The 20000-nt window shown below is 41.4% G+C and overlaps 1 protein-coding gene across 4 annotated transcripts in view; it reads right to left on the reverse strand.

Annotated features, from left to right (window-relative positions):
* Positions 1 to 20000, reverse strand: part of phf21b (PHD finger protein 21B) — a 50098-nt gene that overhangs the window by 8278 nt on the left and 21820 nt on the right. For all 4 annotated transcript variants that reach the window (XM_069720586.1, XM_069720585.1, XM_069720587.1 and 1 more), the window contains exons 3-5: positions 7993 to 8250; positions 1009 to 1101; positions 225 to 545 (exon numbers count right to left, since the gene is read on the reverse strand). In XM_069720586.1, coding sequence (XP_069576687.1) covers positions 225 to 545; positions 1009 to 1101; positions 7993 to 8250 — 672 coding nt within the window. The remainder of the gene's footprint in view (positions 1 to 224; positions 546 to 1008; positions 1102 to 7992; positions 8251 to 20000) is intronic.

Genomic DNA, 20000 nt, shown 5'->3' on the forward strand with positions numbered 1-20000 from the left:
ACAAAGATTAGAAACTGAAGTAAACTTAATTAGTTTTCTGTGCCATCAACATTATTTTATACAGTTTTTAAGATTTCATTTGTTTTATTTCCGACTTGTCAGAATGTAAATAAAACATTTTGACCTTTTTTAATTGGAATTAAAAGACCTTAACTTATCATTTTTTCTAAAATATAAACACAAACGTCTTAACTAAAGTAGAAACAGTGAAAGCGTTGCTGCACCTTGACAGCCTCGCTGACGGCCGACACTCCGTTGCCGGTGGCGGGGGAGGCTGCGATGATGGCGTAGGCGACGCCGGGCCCCGCGGAGGCGTGCTGGGCGGGGCCTCCGACGTCGGGGCCCCCCGACGGGGCCGGGGGCGGCGAGGCGTCGCTCTGGCCGTTGGGCTGGCGGTTGGGGCTGAAGGTGCTGTTGGCGGTGGGCAGGGTGGGGCCCTGGCTCCGGGGACTCACCACGGCCGTGGCCCTCTGCAGGCTGAGCGGCTGCAGCTCCTGGCAGGGGCCGGTGGGAAGGCTGTCGGGGATCTGGGTCTTTGGCCTGACCTGCAGGGGGCAGCGCGGGCAACACTGTGAGGAAGGCCTGCTGCTGTCTGCAAACATTTCAACCTCTCTGAGCTTTTAGATTCATCAGGACGGACGTTTAAAACAAATAAAAACTGAAAATCTTTCATGAAAAACTTAAAAGTAACTTTCTTTACTGAAACAACAATTTTTGCAATTTTTTTCTTCTAAGCAAAGTTTTGTTTTGTTATTTTTTATTTTCATTTATTCAAAAAATAAAAGTTCAGAACTGACTGTGTTTTGATTTGCTCCAATAAATGATCAATAAATACATCCAGAGCTGCAGATTCACTGATTTAAATGAATAAATAAATTGTGAGCAGCAGGTTGAACTGTGATGTGTTTGTGCTGCCACCTGCTGGAGGACAGAGGAAGTGTTTCTCTAGTCATTCTTATATCACATAAAAAAGCTGAACCTGTGTTCCAGGTGTTCCAGGTGTTTTACCTGAGGTAGCACAGTGACTGCTTGTCCTGCCAGCCGGTGCAGGGAGCTGACTTGAGGCACCTTGATGGGAACAGCAGTGAGAGTCCCCAACATCTGAAACACAGCAGGAACACAACAGGTATTAAACCGTTATTAAACCGTTATTAAACCGTTATTAAACCGTTATTAAACAGTTATTAAACAGTTCCAGCCGTCTGGATCACATGAAGAGATGAAGAGACTGAAACCACAGAAGAAGAACTGACAGTCCTCCAAGAGGATCCAAAACCAGTCTAAAAGCAGTCCGAAACCAGATCCACAACCGGTCTTAGCTCGAGTCCAGACCCGGTCTTAGCTCGAGTCCAGACCCGGTCTTAGACCAGAGCCCAACCACGATGTTTCTCTGCTTCCCTTTATTTGAAGTTAACTGATAAATACAAATATTTATCAGAACTGAACCAGAAACATCCAGAACAAAAGTTTATTTCACTTCCAGTAACAAACATCGACCACAAGGGGAGCTGCTTCTACACCGGACAACGAGGACACAACACTGCTGCATGCTGGGAAATCTGCAGCCAAAAAGGAGAAAAACACAGAATCCAGAAGCAGCTTTTATTTTGAAAATAAAATAAACATTTAAGTTAAATTAAATTCAGTCCTGAAGTCTGAACATGTTTCAGAGACATTTTTCACTGTAAAGGTTTTTTTTTTCTGTTCATTGATGAAATAAGCAGGAAGAAGAAGAGGAGGAAGAGGAAGAAGAAATAAAACAGCAGCATCGCTTGTGTCTTCAAACTAACAATAAGTTTTCTTTGCAGCCGCTGAGAGAAACTCAAAGACTTTTAAAACATTTAATAAAGATATAAACCCCAAATCACCTTTTAACTGCTTCAGTACGGAAGCCCAGAAGTGCCAAAATTATAGTGATAATTTTATCGCTCTAAAATTGAAAATACATTATAATTTTAAAGTAACTTAAATAATTGTATTTCATTTACCTGTTTAATTGATTAATAAGTGACTGACTCATATTTTACCTGAGTTGTTCTTTGATATTTTGTTGTTTTATTCACAGCTGATTAAATCCGACCTCACGCTCACTTTAAATTCATGATAGTTTTAATTAATAATGAAGAACGTCTTGGCTCCGATTTATAAAGATGTAAAAATGGAACACAACTTTCACTTCAAAGCTTTTGTTTACTACGAGTTTATTAATGCATAAATTAAAAAGTGTGTCATCACTCGGGAGGCGCGGCTCCACGAAACAGAGCCAAGATGGAAATCAGTGACTTTAACTTAAGAATTATTCCCTGATAACAATTTTTATTTGGAATTATTAGATTTATTATTGGCAGCACTAGACTTGCATACATTCATGCTTTTATAGATTATTTACATTAGAAACAAAACTGATATTTTTCAGCTGTGCAGCGTTTTAATTCAACTTTATTGAGAATAACTTGAATCGTATCCAGATGACTTCAGAGAAAATGTAATATATTTATTGACAAACTTTTTTTTTAATCTTATTTTACTTCCAGTTTTCATGCTGTTTGTTTGTTCATTTTTTTAAATTCTTTCTTTAAAGCCATTAATTGCAGTTTATTTGTGCGCCCCCTGCTGGTCGTGTCAAATATAAAAGCAACATTTAGATCCATTTTGAACTCTTATTTTCTTATTCTTCATCAACAGACTCCTTCAGAATAAAACTTCCTGTCAGTGTGTGCTGGCAGCTCGTGCGTTAACACCTGCAGGTGCAGATGTTTACGACATATTTCTTGTTCAGGCCGTAGATCAGCTGACGTCCACCGACAGCGCCGGTGAAGGTCGAAGAGACGCCGGCGTTAACGACACATAAACTACAAAGAGGAGCGGACGAAGGAGGACGAAGGGGGACGAAGGATGAAGGGGGACGAAGGAGGACGCAATAAACAGATCAATAATTAATCAGATGTGATTTTAAATGTCTAAATTCTACTTTTAACACTTTTTAAAGCACTTTTTTTTTTATTTAAACAGGAAATAAAGTCGGTTCTGTTTTAATTTAAAAGCTTTAAACAAACTGTGAAACTTTGTGATTTTTAAAAAAGTTTAAAATTTGTTTGTGACGAGGAGCTTTGATATTTGATGCATTATGAACTTGTTGGCGATGATGTCATCGTGCAGCGTCCTCCGAGGAGATAAACGATGATGATGTCGTGCTTCACACGTCGTTCAAAACGGGTGAATTCGTCCTTTAAAAAGCACAAAAGAAAAAAAAGCCCGTTCGATGGCCGAGCCGTGATTGGCTGACACTTTCCCGTCAAACTGACCAATCGCGGAGCCCGAAGCGTCTCTTCTGTTTCCTGTCGGCTCCGAATCAGAAAATCAGGAAAAGAAAAAAAAGAAAACTTTTCTCTCCTCCTTTCTTCTTCTGTGAAAATCCCTTCTTTCCATTGTATTGTGCTGCAGAGCGGCTCGGCGAGGAGGGGGGGGGGGGGGGGGGAGGCGGCCGAGGCCCGGTTTCCATGGCAACTGGAGAAATGAAAATTCTTGCAGTGCTTTCATTTTCGTAATTGCTGCCTCTTTTTCTCCAAACCTAAGCACCTTCTCTTTAGGGGGCCTCCTCCTCCTCCTCCTCCTCCTCCTCCTCCTCCTCACCCCCCACCCCCCTTCTCCACTGTGAGTACTGAACACAACCTTGGATCTCTGATTTCCTGTTTCTTTAAATGAATTCTCTGCTTTTTAAAACTCAGAACAGACGACGGCTCTGCAGCAAACAGTCTTCCTCCTCCTCCTCTTCCTCCTCCTCCTTCCTCCCTCATCTTCCTCCTTCCTCCTTCCTCCTTCCTCCTCCAGACCAGATCCTGAACTAACAAACAAAAACTCCTCCTTCAAATGAACCGAAACAGAAAACCTGAAGATGCAGAAACGTTTCCGTGGTTCAGGGTTTCTTCTTCTTCTTCGTTGGTTCAGGGTTTCTTCTTCTTCTTCGTTGGTTCAGGGTTTCTTCTTCTTCTTCGTTGGTTCAGGGTTTCTTCTTCTTCTTCGTTGGTTCAGGGTTTCTTCTTCTTCGTTGGTTCAGGGTTTCTTCTTCTTCGTTGGTTCAGGGTTTCTTCTTCTTCGTTGGTTCAGGGTTTCTTCTTCTTCTTCGTTGGTTCAGGGTTTCTTCTTCTTCGTTGGTTCAGGGTTTCTTCTTCTTCTTCGTTGGTTCAGGGTTTCTTCTTCTTCTTCGTTGGTTCAGGGTTTCTTCTTCTTTGTTGGTTCAGGGTTTCTTCTTCTTCGTTGGTTCAGGGTTTCTTCTTCTTCGTTGGTTCAGGGTTTCTTCTTCTTCTTCGTTGGTTCAGGGTTTCTTCTTCTTCGTTGGTTCACATCAGAGCAGAAACATGTTCTACTGAACGAGACCGGGACTTCAAAATAAAAGACAAGTTGGAAAAATGTATTAATACGTTTCTAAAATAACAGGTTTGTTTGTTTGATTTAGTAAACTTAAAGGTGGAGAACTGATTTTATAATAATATTACTGAAAGAAAGTAATTATTGATTTTTTTTATAAAATACACTTTAATCTGAACTGAAAATATAAAATAAATGAGGTGTTCATTTTGATATTTTCCTCTGGTTTTAATGGAATAATAAAATAATCATTTGATCTGTTCTCAGTGAAATTCGTATTAAATCAGCAATCAGCTGATCGGCTCCATCGATCGATCAGCTGTTACCGTGGCAACATGGTTCCCCATCCCATCCCTCCGGAAACCAGAACCGAGAGGAACGTCTGGAACCTGATCCCTGACCTGGTGGATCCAGGACCTCTACAGGAGGATCAGAACCTCCTCAAGGACCAAAAGAACTTCTTCCCAGAACTCAAGAACTTTCTCCTCCGAAACACCTCAAACATCCAGAAAGACCCTCGAAACCGACACTCAGATCCGTAGAACCTCCACAATAAACAGAACCTGCATCCTCAACCTTAGAACTTTTGAAACCGTCCTTAAGGACCACCAGAACTTCCTCCAGAACCCCCTGAACCGGATCCAGGACCTCCAAACCTCCAAAACCGCCGTGAAACCACATGAACTTCAAAACCTCCGACGAGACCGGTTTTACAAAAAGAAACAGACCGACTCATTTCAAGCTCACAACATTCGCCGCTCACATGCTAACTCTGGTCTAAAACCTACGTTTCCATGGCAACGGTTTGTGCTAGTTAACGTGTCAAAAAGTTGTTTGTGTCGTCCGGTCGTTTGTCTCGTAGCAACTTGTTTTTATATCTTTTGAATATGAAAGAATATGTTTCTATATTCAGATAAACATCCTGAACGGTGATGTCACACGTAAACAGGAACGTGGACGTCACTCTTCAGATAAAATAATCCATCCTGCGACCGAGGTTCACTTCACCGTCTCTCCTCCTCTGATGGAGGCTCGGAGGCGGTTGCCGGCGACGACCTTGGCTGCTTGTTTGAAGAGGATAAAGAAACGTTTGGAGGGCGGCGAGACGGAGAGCCATGAAAGAGAGAGACTTTCAAACGGCGGCGCTTTGTTCCTCGGCCGCGAGCTAACAGGCGCTAAAACGGGCCCGATGCCGCGGTCAGGGGTCAAAGGTCAGCGAAATTAAACCATTATCTCCAGGTTATTAACACGTTCAGAGACGCTGGTTTAAATCAAAACTGATTCAAATGTCTTTGATATAAAACCGCCTGAAGACATGAACACGGTTTTATATCCTTCAGAAAGCTCTAAACTGATGGTTTTATGTGTTTGTCGATTTAAAAGATTTTTAAATGAATGAAGGTCAATGTGACTAAAAACATCTGAGAAACATCAGAACTGAAACTCTTATTATGATTTAATTCAAACTTTGAGTTCCTGATAAATAAAGAATAAAAACAGCTAATTAGTTTAATTAGTCATCAACTTTTATCTCTCACACACTCCGTCAAAAAAAATAAGAGTCTCCACCAAACTCCATTGAAATTTCGTCCGTTTTTAGACAAACAACTTGAAGCCTCTCGGCAGAGACAATAAAACCAAGCAGCAGGGAGAAGTTTGGAGGAAGTCTGACTGTGTGTGTGTGTGTGTGTGTGTGTGTGTGTGTGTGTGTGTGTGTGTGTGTGTGTGTGTGTGTGTGTGTGTGTGTGTGTGTGTGTGTGTGTGTGTGTGTGTTCTCAGAGTTCACTGAAGTGCAGAAACAATGCAGTGATAATGTGTGCACTCATGCAGAGCAGCGGTCCCATTACACCTCATTATTGATCTCCAAATTAGTGGCCAGGTGGTCTGAGGGACCTGTCCCCCCCACCCCCCCCCCCCACACACACACACACACACACACACACACTGGGCTCTGATTGGCCGAGCCTTTACGACTCTGGCGGACGGAGGTAAGAAAAGCTGCAAGAGGTTCTTTTCTTTTTATGGCAGCTGTGTGAAGAATGACTGAACAATGCAGCCGTAAAGGAGGAGGAGGAGGAGGAGGAGGAGAGAGGAGCAGAGACATCATGTGAGACAAGCTTTTAAACATCACATGGTCTTCATCCTCAGTTTGAATCTTTGAATTTTAAAGCACGACATCATCATCATCATCATCATCAGTCGAGCAGTGAGTGTGACGTCTGTGAACAGTAGTTATTCTAATCACTGCGCCCCCTTCAGGACAAACACAGTAGCACCTGACGAGTCAGTTTGTAAAACAGGAAGTGAAACGATGAGTCGCCTATTTTTCTCATCGATTAATCATTCAAGTTAATTATAAATCAGAAAATGTGAAAGATTCGCCGGTTTAAGTTTGATTTTCTCGGTTTTATAATCAACGTAAACTGAAAATCTGGAATATTTGATGAAGAAGCAACAATAAAATAAACTGAATGTTCTACTGAATAAATACCTGAATAATAAATCATTAAATGATTAATATAAATGCTGCAGCCATACCGAGACTCCTGCAGTATTTATAATCTGTTTAAATCCACCTGAAGAAAAACCACTGAAACTCTGCAGATCTATTGATGTGACACAATCACAGACAAGTAGATCAGCCGGAGGGCCGCGGGGCCCTGAGGCTCCGCCCCCTCTCTCTGCTGCTGTGCAATTACAGTAATGGTGCGGAGGCTGATGGAGGCGATGGTGCTGCATACAGAGAGGAGATGGCGCCGCGGCCTGAATCACAAAACCACCGGCTGCTTCCTGGAGACACAATCTGTAACAACAACAACAACAACAACAACAAACAAACAAACAAACAAACCCTCCGCTGCTGCTCGTTAAAGCCGCGTTCACAAACAGCGACGATGCTGCAGGAGGAGACTCCAAACCACCTTCAACCAAACAACAGGAAGCAGGAGTGTCTCGTTTTTACACTTTAAATGAAGCAGGAGTCAATTTTAATCATCTTTATACTTTTACACTTTTAAATCGGAGTTGTTTACGTGTTTTCAGGTCGGAGGATTTTTACGTTTGTTTCAAGAAAACGCTTCAGATTTCTAAAACGATCAAACGTTAACCTTTTAATTAACAGGAAGTGTTGGAAGGTTTTTAAGTTTTTTAAATACGACAAAGGAGACCCTGAACTGTCGAGCAGCTGAAATCCTACATCAGGCAGGAATGGGACCACATTTCACTTTTAAAACTCCAGAAACTGCAACTCCTCAGTTCCCAACCGTTTACAGAGAGTTGTTAAAAGATGTAAACATGCCCCTGTGTGTGTACAGTGTTGTACATTACTATAATCAATATATTATGTTCTGTTTCTGGTGCTTGTGTTTTATTTTAACAGGAAGAAGTTTATATCAAACTTCATATTTGAAGAATTTGCATCTTAATTCAGCTTTTCAGCTCTTATTTTGAAGGCTGAGCTGAATTAAAATACAAATGTTCTGGTTTAAGAGCAGCTTGTAAATAAAGTCAGGAATAGCATAAAACACCCGACGACACTTTAAAAACCCCATCAGATCTGGGACATGTGGGTCATTAGGCCCCTCCCCCCCGTGCAGGTGCTCCAGGTGAGGTCAGCGGTGGTACCTGGGAGGGGGGCAGCTCTCCGGCTCTCCTGCTGCTGAACGGGTGGACTCCGGCGGCCGCTCTGCCGCCTGTCTGGAGGTTGATGGGGGACGTCTGCAGCGGCTCCGAGCTCGCCGCCTTCTGTCCGTTAATGTGTGCGGTCACCATGGAAACGGGAGTCTTGGCCGGCACCACGGAGATGGCAATTCCCTGGCTGGGAGGTTTGATGAGCGACAGAGGCTTGGTTGTCCCTACAGGACAACTTCTGACCCCCAGCTTCTGCAGAGAGACAAACACCTGGACCGTTAGAGAGACAGACAGGTGGTCCGTCAGAGAGACAGACGGGTGGTCCGTCAGAGACAGACGGGTGGACCGTCAGAGAGACAGACAGGTGGACCATCAGAGACAGATGGGTGGACCGTCAGAGAGACAGACACACCTGGTAATAATACTATAATTGTTACTCCTATATTAGTACTACTATAATTGTTATTCCTACATTAGTACGACTATAATTGTTACTCCTACATTAGTACTGCTATAATTGTTACTCCTATTAGTACTACTACAATTGTTACTCCTATATTATTACTACTACAATTGTTACTCCTATATTAGTACTACTATAATTGTTACTCCTATATTAGTACTGCTATAATTGGTACTCCTATATTAGTACTACTATAATTGTTACTCCTATATTAGTAGTACTACTATAATTGTCACTCCTATTAGTAGTACTACTATAATTGTCACTCCTATTAGTAGTACTACAATTGTTACTCCTATATTAGTACAATTGTTACTCCTATATTATTACTACTACAATTGTTACTCCTATTAGTACTACTACAATTGTTACTCCTATATTATTACTACTACAATTGTTACTCCTATATTAGTACTACTATAATTGTTACTCCTATATTAGTACTGCTATAATTGTTACTCCTATTAGTACTAATATAATTGGTACTCCTATATTAGTACTACTATAATTGTTACTCCTATTAGTACTACTATAATTGTTACTCCTATATTAGTACTACTATAATTGTTACTCCTATATTAGTGCTGCTATAATTGGTACTCCTATAGTAGTACTACTATAATTGTTACTCCTATATTAGTAGTACTACTATAATTGTCACTCCTATTAGTAGTACTACAATTGTTACTCTTATATTAGTACAATTGTTACTCCTATATTATTACTACTACAATTGTTACTCCTATATTAGTACTACGACAATTGTTACTCCTATATTAGTACTACGACAATTGTTACTCCTACATTAGTACGACTATAATTGTTACTCCTACATTAGTACTGCTATAATTGTTACTCCTATTAGTACTACTACAATTGTTACTCCTATATTATTACTACTACAATTGTTACTCCTATATTAGTACTACTATAATTGTTACTCCTATATTAGTACTGCTATAATTGTTACTCCTATTAGTACTAATATAATTGTTACTCCTATATTAGTACTACTATAATTGTTACTCCTATTAGTACTACTATAATTGTTACTCCTATATTAGTACTGCTATAATTGGTACTCCTATATTAGTACTACTATAATTGTTACTCCTATATTAGTAGTACTACTATAATTGTCACTCCTATTAGTAGTACTACAATTGTTACTCCTATATTAGTACAATTGTTACTCCTATATTAGTACTACTACAATTGTTACTCCTATATTAGTACTACTACAATTGTTACTCCTATATTAGTACTACTATAATTGTTACTCCTATATTAGTACTACTATAATTGTTACTCCTATATTAGTACTACTATAAGTGTTACTCCTATATTTGTACTACTATAATTGTTACTCCTATATTAGTACTACTATAATTGTTACTCAGACTTGCTGCTGCAGCTGAGCTCAGTTTTTCCATCAGAGCATCTTTTCTGCGTCTTCATGTTACTCTACCAGAAAAACCTCGTCCACTCTGCTGCTGCTGTCATCCCGAACACACTGAACCCCTCATCACACACACACACACACACCCCTCCCCCACCCTCCTCTTCTTCTTCCTCTTCAGCCTGCAGATGCATCTTCCAAAGCAGCCATAAGTAATCTCACTTTCCCCTCCGCTTCACCCTCACACCGCTGAAAATAAGAGGCTCTCTAAATATTTTATATTCCATCCCACTGCCCTCCTCATCCCCACGTCTCCATGCTTTTCTATAAAAAAAAAAAAAAAAAAAAATCGGGAGGGTGGGCGGGGGGGCTCTTTCTCTGACAGAAACACATTTTGTGCATTTGCTGGAAAAAACAACGTTTTATAGTTAAAAAGCCGAGCTTTCCAGCAAACTGGAGCTGCAGCCTGAAGGAGGACCAGAAGTGTTTTCTTCAGACTGATCCGGATCAACCCGATGCTCAAATCATCCTGCTCATTCTGCTTCTTTCAAAGTAAAGGTTTGACTTCTTGTCCTGAATAACAGTACGCTCTTATTTTGAAAAAATAAGGCAACCTTAGCGGCACAGTAACAACGATGTTTCTTTTTGGCCTAACTACGTTTTTTTCACCAAATATTTGGGTTTTTCACCACTAACTACATGTTGTTGTTTTTTTTACTCTAACTAAATGGGAAATGTCCTGATCAAAGAACAGAAATGATTTCCATTTTTTTTTAAGACGTAAACTTGTTTGACACAGTTTTCTAATAAACAACGGTGTCGTGATTCATTTCGTCTTTGACGGTCTGAAACGTCGTTAACGGCTCGTTAAAATCGGCAGCGCTGTAACGAGTCTCCGTCTGTGTTTCTTATTAGTTTCCAGCACACTTGTGATTATCTTTATATAATTCAGGTTCACCTGAGCAGGACGTCGGTGTGACACCGTTTGTATGAGACCGATAGATGAGTGAAGCCCTCCGGGTTTCATGATGATTAGTTGGGCCTCCATTGTTTGGAGGATCCACGAGTAGCGTCGGTCCAGCCGGCCCTCCGACCGTCTGAAAGGTCGGCCGGTGAAAGGCTCTCCGGGCAGGAGGGCCGAGGCTCGTCCCTCCTGCAGCGAGGACGGAGGACAGAGACAGAAACACGGGACGGGAGGGCAGCAGGGAGGTTTTTAAAACCGACCCGGAGACCAGATTCACCAAAAGAGTCCCGAAACAGCAGAAATACACGTTCATAAAGAGCGTTGTAGCAAATACATGCTTTAAAACGTTAGGTTAGGTTAGGTTAGGTTAGGGTAGGGTAGGGTAGGGTAGGGTAGGGTAGGTTAGGGTAGGGTAGGGTAGGTTAGGTTAGGTAGTTACTTTATTAATCCCCGAGGGGAAATTTTTTTCGCTACAGCAGCATACAGAAGCATAGGAATCTTTTATTAACATCAATAAATGAGCTTTTCTTTCATTTCAAGGAGGATTTTAAATATTAAAAGGTGTTTTTGACTCTTAAATAAACCTTTAAAATGTCCGAATCTGTTCATTCAATTTGATTCTCAAAGTTTTTGAATGAATCTTCTTTCTTATCGAAAACGAACTGCAACATCTTGATGTCATCAAACAGCCTCCAAGTTGATATTTAAAGCGTCTTTGATGAAACCTTTAAAGCGCCGTTGTTCCCCGACCTTCCAGGTTTTTTCTGGTGTTTATCTTTCAGAATAAAAGTGGATTTAAAGGAAGCGACCGACGGCTGAAATCCATCCGACTCTGGATTTCACCAAAATGTCAGATAATCAGACGGAAGCAGCCGCTTTCTCCTCCGGATGGAAACATGGAAAGGTTGTTTGAGAGGTGACGAGGCCTCGCTAACGTATGCAGGGTGTAAAACAGAAACACAAATCGGTTAAAAGGTGCTTTTTACGAACAGGTGTTAACCGGCTTTTTAAGAGCACGGATGATGTCATCGGTCTCCGACATCAAACAGAAATCTCCTCCGAGTGTCGACCTGAGAGTCTGAAAGGTGTGAAGAGTCCAAACGACCCGCGACACCAACTAATGGAGGCTGGGAAGTTGCTGCATTGATACTGGGTGGTTGCTATGGCGATAGTAGACGGTTACTAGGGTGAGATATTAGTAGGAGGTTGTTTTAAACTTCAGCACTTTTAAGACACCGATCTAATTTTTTCAGTACATTCTACTATCGAAAAAACACCTTCTCACTCCGTACTAAAATTTACATCCACTCCTAAAGTATTTTTATTTTAACACGCAGAACTTTTTCTACATTTAAACGGCAAGAAATCGTATCATTTACCATATTTAGCCTCTACGACTATGTAGTAAAACTTATCATTTGACTCCATTTAATCGAATTGTTGGTGCAGTACCACTGAGGGCCACTAGGGGGCTCCAACAGACTCACAATGAAAAATCATCAACTTTCTCTCCTGAAATACAAAATCAGTATAGCTCCGCCCCACCTCGTCCAAATATGGTCACTGAAGGCTTTTCTACGTACATCTGGCTAGCTGGCATCTACTGATGGCAGGATCCTCCTCTTCCTCCTCCTCCCCCTCCTCCCCCGTACGCTGCCTGAAGGAGCGCATTAATTGAAACTTTGGGAACGTTCCCGTTAACAGTGCTGGAGATCGACGAGTCAGCCGGAGCCGAAGGAAGAAAGGAAGTGTGTCTCCGAGCGGCTGAAGGCTCTCACATTTCACAAAGAACAATTTACTGAATCTTTTTACTCCTTTTTCTCTCCAGTAAACCTGAAACACAAATAAAACGCAGCAGAGAAGCTGAATCAGAGACGACACGCCGCATCAATCCGACAGATTCACGGCTCACGTTTCATCTGCAGCTGTAAAATAAAGAATCATCGTCGGAGTTTCAACTAAAACAGAACAAAGAAGCACTTCCTGTTTACCTGTAACTATTGTACTCTATTATTTACATTTTATTCATCACTGACCTCTAAATACTTTGTCTCGAAATTTGGATTTGATTTTTTTTTTTAAAGGTCCCCTGATGAATAAACTCTGATTAATTTTTCTAAAAAAAAAAAAAAACACCTCGAGCTCCTAAAAATACTGTCAGAGTGAAAAGCTTCAGTCCACAGAGAAACACGTATTCAGCGACGGTGCCATTTGGACTTCCTGTAAGTTTGTGATGTCACAAACTCCCTGTGACGTCATACGTCCGCCCCCAGCACGGCTCGCTGTCCGACCTTTTATGTAGAAGACAAATAAACAGAGCGGTTGTTCTGTACAGGACTGACGAGCACCTGTGATTGGTCTGAGCTAAAAGCGTCAGCCAATCAGGAGAGAGGGTCGTTGACATCGATGAGTCTTAAAGAGACGGACACAGACAGCCTGCAGAGGAGATGGAAAATTATACTGAGGAGATTTTTTGTTCTTAAAACTACAAAATCACTTTTTAGGGAGATTATAACTGAAAATAAAACACTGTAAGAGTTTAAAATACGGACCTTTAAATGTTAAAGTCATTCTCAGTACCTGTGGACGCCGGCGTCTACAGTTTGTTTACATGTGAATGAAGTTTCTATGAACCAAAACTAAACTCACCTAAAACTATATTTCAGCATTATGACATTTAAAGGTATTTATATTTTTTACCACCAAAATAAAAATCACAAAGTAAATGCAGTTTTCAGCCTGGAGAGATGTGTTTCTGTTCTGTGTTTTAATGAACAAATCCATTTAATGTTGCAGGTGTTTTCCTCTTTAACACCTTTCAGTTCCTCGACTGACTGAATTTAAAGAAACGTCCTGAAGGTGTAAAAGTGGATGCTTCAGACTCTCACCTGTTTTATTTCTGTCAATGTTCTGCTTCTAATCTTTCTGTCTGCAGTGAAACCGTCTGAACATCTTTCCCTCCGCGGCCACGCTGAGGTCATCCGCTGCCGTTTGCTGCCGAGCGGACAGATTATCCACCCTCATTATGTGCTCTGTTTTCATAGTGTGCCTCTGAGATAAGGAGGCTGCTGAAAAACGCATTAGTAGCTGTTCAGATTTCCATCAGAGCAGCTGCCAGACGCTCTCTTTGTTTACACTGCGTTCACCGCCGAGGCCCTTCAATCCGCTGCAGAGACAGTAATACCACCTTAAATTGAGAAATACCACCTTAATGAGAATAATACCACCTTAAATAGAGTCACAGCATCTTTAGGGGAAATACCACCTCAAAGAGAAATATCACCTTAAACAGAATAATACCACCTTAAATAGTCACACCACCTTTAAGGGAAGCATCACCTCAAAGAGAAATATCACCTTAAACAGAATAATACCACCTTAAATAGAATAATACCACCTTAAACAGAATAATACCACCTTAAATAGAATAATACCACCTTAAACAGAGTAATACCACCTTAAATAGTCACACCACCTTTAAGAGAAATATCACCTTAAACAGAATAATACCACCTTAAACAGAAAAATACCACCTTAAATAGGATAATACCACCTTAAACAGAAAAATACCACCTTAAATAAGATAATACCACCTTAAACAGAATAATACTACCTTAAAGAGAATAATACCACCCCACCTTACACAGAATAATACCAATTTAAACAGAAAAATACCACCTTAAAGAGAATATCACCTTAAAAAGAGTCAAACCACTTTAAAGAGAAATACCACCTTAAACAGATTAATACCACCTTAAATAGAGTAATACCACCTTAAACAGAATAACACCACCTTAAAGAGAAACACCACCTTAGACAGAATACCACCTTAAAGAGAAATACCACCTTAAACAGAATAACACCCCTTTAAAGAGACAGAATACCACCTTAAACATAATACCACCTTAAAGAGAAATACCACCCTAAAGAGAAATATCACCACCTTAAATAGAGTCAAACCACCTTAGAGAAATACCACCTTAAACAGAGTACTACCACCTTAAACAGAGAAACACCACCTTAAACAGAATACCACCTTAAAGAGAAATATCACCTTAAACAAAATAATACCACATTAAAGAGAATAATACCACCTTAAACAGAGTAATACCACCTTAAAGAGAATAATACCACCTTAAACAGAGTAATACCACCTTAAAGAGAATAATACCACCTTAAACGGAGTAATACCACCTTAAAGAAAACCTTTTGCAGATGTTTCACAATAAAAGCCTCCAGCAACTCAATGGACATGATCCTTCTGTTCCCTGATGGGCTTTTAATTTGAAGGATGAGTCTATCTCCAGAGCAGCGAAGCTTCATCTGGTGACATCAGATTATAACGTCAGTACGAAGCAGCCCTTTAATGACGGACCAGCGTGTCTGCAGAGGAACCGCTGAACCGGACCTGGCTGCAGGATGTGAGGACGTGGACCCGTCCCAGCTCCAGGCCTGGCACAGGGTCAGCTTATCACCAGGGGCACACATGTCAGGCTGGCAGAGGGTCCGCCGGGGCCCGAGGAGGCAGCAGGACTGAGCTGCTGCTGTCTGCAGTGCATCATGGGTAATCAGACAAACATCACCGGATCACTGAGACTGAAGGGAAACTAAAAACGGACAGATTCTCAGGCAGCTTCTGAATGGTGTTTTTTCAGGCAGCAGATTTGTGGACTTCCTGTTTAGTTTTGTCCTCCTGAGAGAGTTGGTGTCATTTTTACAAAGATAAAGACGCGGGACGGTGAGGGACCGCCCCGTCCTCTTGCAACGTTAATAATAGAAGTCTATTTTAATGTCCCTCCTCAGTAGAGAAACATGGCCGACCTCTGAGCATTCATCAAACTGAACCCCGGACGATGTGGACGTGGAGGAGGGAGGACGACGATGAGCCTCCCGGCTGTAACCAACACATTTATTTGCTGAGCGAGCAGCTCACACCTTCATATTGACCGCCATCGCAAACCTCGGAAAGGTCAAACTCTTATATTAAATGAAGAGCCGAGGAGAAATTACAGCGAGCGGCGATCATCTGGACTCGGCGCTCCTCATATAATAAGAGGATGAGCGACGGCAGCGGCCGACGGGATCGGTGCTGATTAAACGGCCGGTTAGTTTAAATCCAGACGCACACAGACGGACAATATTAAACCGCAATTTCATTCTTAAATTGAAGAAATAAAATGTTCTTTTGATCAAGTGGATATTCATTTTAATTGTTTTGCACGAAAACCATAGAAACAACTTGAATGAGCAAAAGTTGTAAACTGAAATCCTCGATTTGATCCGCTCCCATTTGCCCTGTTAAAGTTACTGCATTACACTGTTCATACAAAACTAACAACTTCCCGTACTGCTTCAAATTAAAAGCTCTTTAAGTATCAGTACACAGAGGCTTTTATTGTGAAACAGTTGCAGGAGGAACAGTGTAGAAAACATATCCAGAACAAACCGTTTATTATCGCTGACTTTAATAAATGAAAGTGATTCAAATATCTCGTAAACTAGCAACAGTTCGATCCTCAAAATCTCCGCGATCAATAATCAATGTTTCCCTTAATTTGTCTCATTTATACCTTTAAATGAATATAACATTAAATTAATATCACTTATTATCGTTCTTGTCCCTTTAACACCCTTATTATGAACTCTAGTTTGATTTTCATCTTTTTTTTGCTTGTTAACACATTTTTCATCTTAAATTATGCATTAAAAATGCTGTAAAGTGGAGATTCAGAGTAAAAACTGTCCATGAAAAGTCAATGTTTTCATTTTCAAGAAGAAAAAAGAAGATCGAGGGTAACCGAAGTCTTTTCAGACGATGATTTAGTCATTTGAAGGCGCAAATTATTCATCGGAGAGAACGAATCGAGTCATTTCAGGCAACGAGTTACTAAATTGAGGGCAATAAAAAAAGTTATTGAGGAATTTGAGACAAATGAGTCATTCAAACAGCTGATTTATCACCTGCGTGTTGTTGTTGTCAGACAGGAGAAGTGCGGCTCTATTGAAGGTTACATGTTCCTGAGCGTGCACTGAAGTCGCCATGACAACAGAATAAAAAAAAAAGATGATGGGAGTGACTGTGAGGAAACGCCCAATCACGGATCTTTTTTTTTACACGCTGAAACACCAGACTTTTATTTTGAAATTTTCCATCGAGCGTGTGATAAACTTTAAAAGGTCGTATTTTATATTAAAAAAAGCCTCAAACAGACAAGTTATTAATTCAGCCGCGGCGACCATAGGGGTCCGGAGTGGATCGGAGGGGTACGTAGGGGATCGGAGGGGTCCAGAGGGGTACGTAGGGGATCGGAAGGGTCTGGAGGGGATCAGAGGGGTCCAGAGGGGTACGTAGGGGTCCGGAGAGGTCCGGAGGGGTCCGGATGGGTCCGTAGGGGTACAGAGGGGATCGGAGGGGTCCGGAGGGCATCGGAGGGGTACGTAGGGGATCGGAGGGATCCGGAGGGGTACGTAGGGGATCGGAGGGATCCGGAGGGATCCAGAGGGGTACGTAGGGGATCGGAGGGGTCCGGAGGGCATCGGAGGGGTACGTAGGGGATCGGAGGGTACGTAGGGGATCGGAGGGATCCGGAGGGATCCGGAGGGGTACGTAGGGGATCGGAAGGGTCCGGAGGGGATCGGAGGGGTCCAGAGGGGATCGGAGGGGTCCAGAGGGGATCGGAGGGGTACGTAGGGGATCGGAAGGGTCCGGAGGGGATCGGAGGGGTCCAGAGGGGATCGGAGGGGTACGTAGGGGATCGGAAGGGTCTGGAGGGGTCCGGAGGGGATCGGAGGGGTCCAGAGGGGATCACAGGGGTACGTAGGGGATCGGAGGGATCCGGAGGGGTACGGAGGGGACCGGACCTAATTAGATGCTAATTAGATGCTAATTAGAAGAATATCAACTGTCCCAAAGAGAAAAGCCGACACATTATTCAACGCTTGTATATATTATATTATCTGATATTTACATTAAGACACTTTGTAAAGATTTTCATTTGCACAAAAATCTTCTTTTCAAGGAAAATTTGAAAATGTTTGATCTAAACTTATTTTGTTTTGTTCATTGAACCGTGAGATCCAACTATTCACGACTTGACTGGATATTTTAGTTGATGCTCATTGAGTATCTCTCCACGCCGATGACGTGCTCATATGTTATTTATTAATAATTTTTGCCGCCTAAACGACATTTAAGAAGTTGATTTCAGAAATGAAGCTCTGTTCTCGTGTCTATATTGTATTTAATTGTTTTGTTATGAAGGTGTTGAATGTTTTGAGTCATTTAAATTAAATTAAGAATCACTGGGAGGAAGTTCTTCAACGATACACATTAAATAAAAATGACCAGGTGTTTACAAACAGACTCGGCTTGTTTATAAGACAATAAAACCTGCCGTGATGTCATCGAGTCACTGAAAGGCTTCCCGACGTAAAACCAACACGCTGCATTCAAAAGTACATTTTCACTCATATTGATATTTTTCAACCTTCTTATTGATCATTTTACTTTTCTGCAGCTGCACACAGATCAATACTCACAGTTGTCATTCTGAATTATTGATCTGAATACTAAACAGCATCGAGCCAATGATATTTATAGTCCGGTGATGGTTTCATGTAATCACGACCTTCGTAAAGTTTCAGTGGATGAACAGAAACTACCACGTTTATCAGTTATTTCTGAAGTTTATCTATTTATTGATCGGCCTTCAAACATCACAGATTAGAAAGAAATGTTGTCTGAAGCCAAAGATCAATGAAAAGTTGGTTTGTTTAACACTTAACGTACAAGTTAGAGCGAGTTAACGTGTTTTAAGAACGACTGACGAGCTGCTAACAAGACTGATTTAATATAACGACATGAGGGATAAAAATTTGGAGAAATAATGTAAAATAAAAGATTTCAATAGAAGATTTCAATAAAGTAAAATAAATGATTTCAATCAAAGATTTCAAAGAAGTAAAATAACGGTCGAGGTTTATTAAATGCTGGAATTAAAGAAACTAATAAGATGATGTTTAACAAAAAATACAAATATTAAACTATTAATAAGACAAAGCAGCAGCAGATCCATAATTAAATATTGATCTAATTATCAGAACTGTTATTGATGAATTAAATTTTTACACATTAAAAATAAACAAATGAAACTTCCTGTTTAAAACTGAAACTAAAGTCAAATGTTTGAGAAGTTCATAAAGTTCAGCTCTGATCAATGAGGTGAGGAAGAGGAGGAGGAGGAGGAGAAGGAGAAGGAGGAAGGGGAAGGGGAGGAGGAGCCGAGCTGGAGGCCAGCAGATGGACTTCTGTAAACAATAGAGGCAGACAGATGCAGCGACAAAGAGCGCACACACACACACACACACACACACACACACACACACACACACACACACACACACACACACACACACACACACACACACACACACACACACACACACACACACACACACAGAACTGAACAGTTCTCCTAAATGATCCCAAACCAGATTAAACCGGTCCAAAGTCTGAACCCGGATCAAAAACCAGTCCAATAAAGTCTAAAGTCTGAAACCTGTTTTTGTGTTTTTGTTTACTTCCTTCTGGCTGAAGTTCACTGATTAATAAAAACTCAAACACTTTTATTTTGAAAAACCTGCTCACTTCTAGAACAGTTGGAACATCTGAACCTGCAGCAGAACTTTCTACTCTCTCTGTGTTCTCTCCGTGTTCTGTCACGTTCTCTCTGCGTTCTCTGCATGTTCTCTCCGTGTTCTGTCACATGTTCTCTCTGCGTTCTCTGCATGTTCTCTCCGTTTTCTGTCACGTTCTCTCTGCGTTCTCTGCATGTTCTCTCCGTGTTCTGTCACATGTTCTCTGCATGTTCCGTGATGTGCTCTCTGTGAACATCTGCTGCCTCCCAGCTGATCCAACATGTCTGCAGACATCTGAGAACTTCCTGCGGAGACTCGGGGGGCCGCGAGGGGACAAAGAGGACGGACTGTCGGCGCCCAACCCCCTCTGCTCCCTGCAGGGGGCGGGGCCTCCAAGTGATGTAATAATAATAATAATGTAATAACTGGACCCTCCTCCTCCCCCTCCTTCTTCTTCTCCTCCTCTTCCTCCTCCTTCTTCTCCTCCTCTTCCTCCTCCTCCTCCTTCTCCTCCTTCTCCTTCTCCTTCTCTTCCTCCT

The sequence above is a fragment of the Brachyistius frenatus genome, unplaced genomic scaffold (genome assembly GCF_029030835.1).
Source record: "Brachyistius frenatus isolate BFR_SWC_R1_liver_20210118 unplaced genomic scaffold, ASM2903083v1 Contig_244, whole genome shotgun sequence".
Lineage (NCBI taxonomy): Eukaryota > Metazoa > Chordata > Actinopteri > Embiotocidae > Brachyistius > Brachyistius frenatus.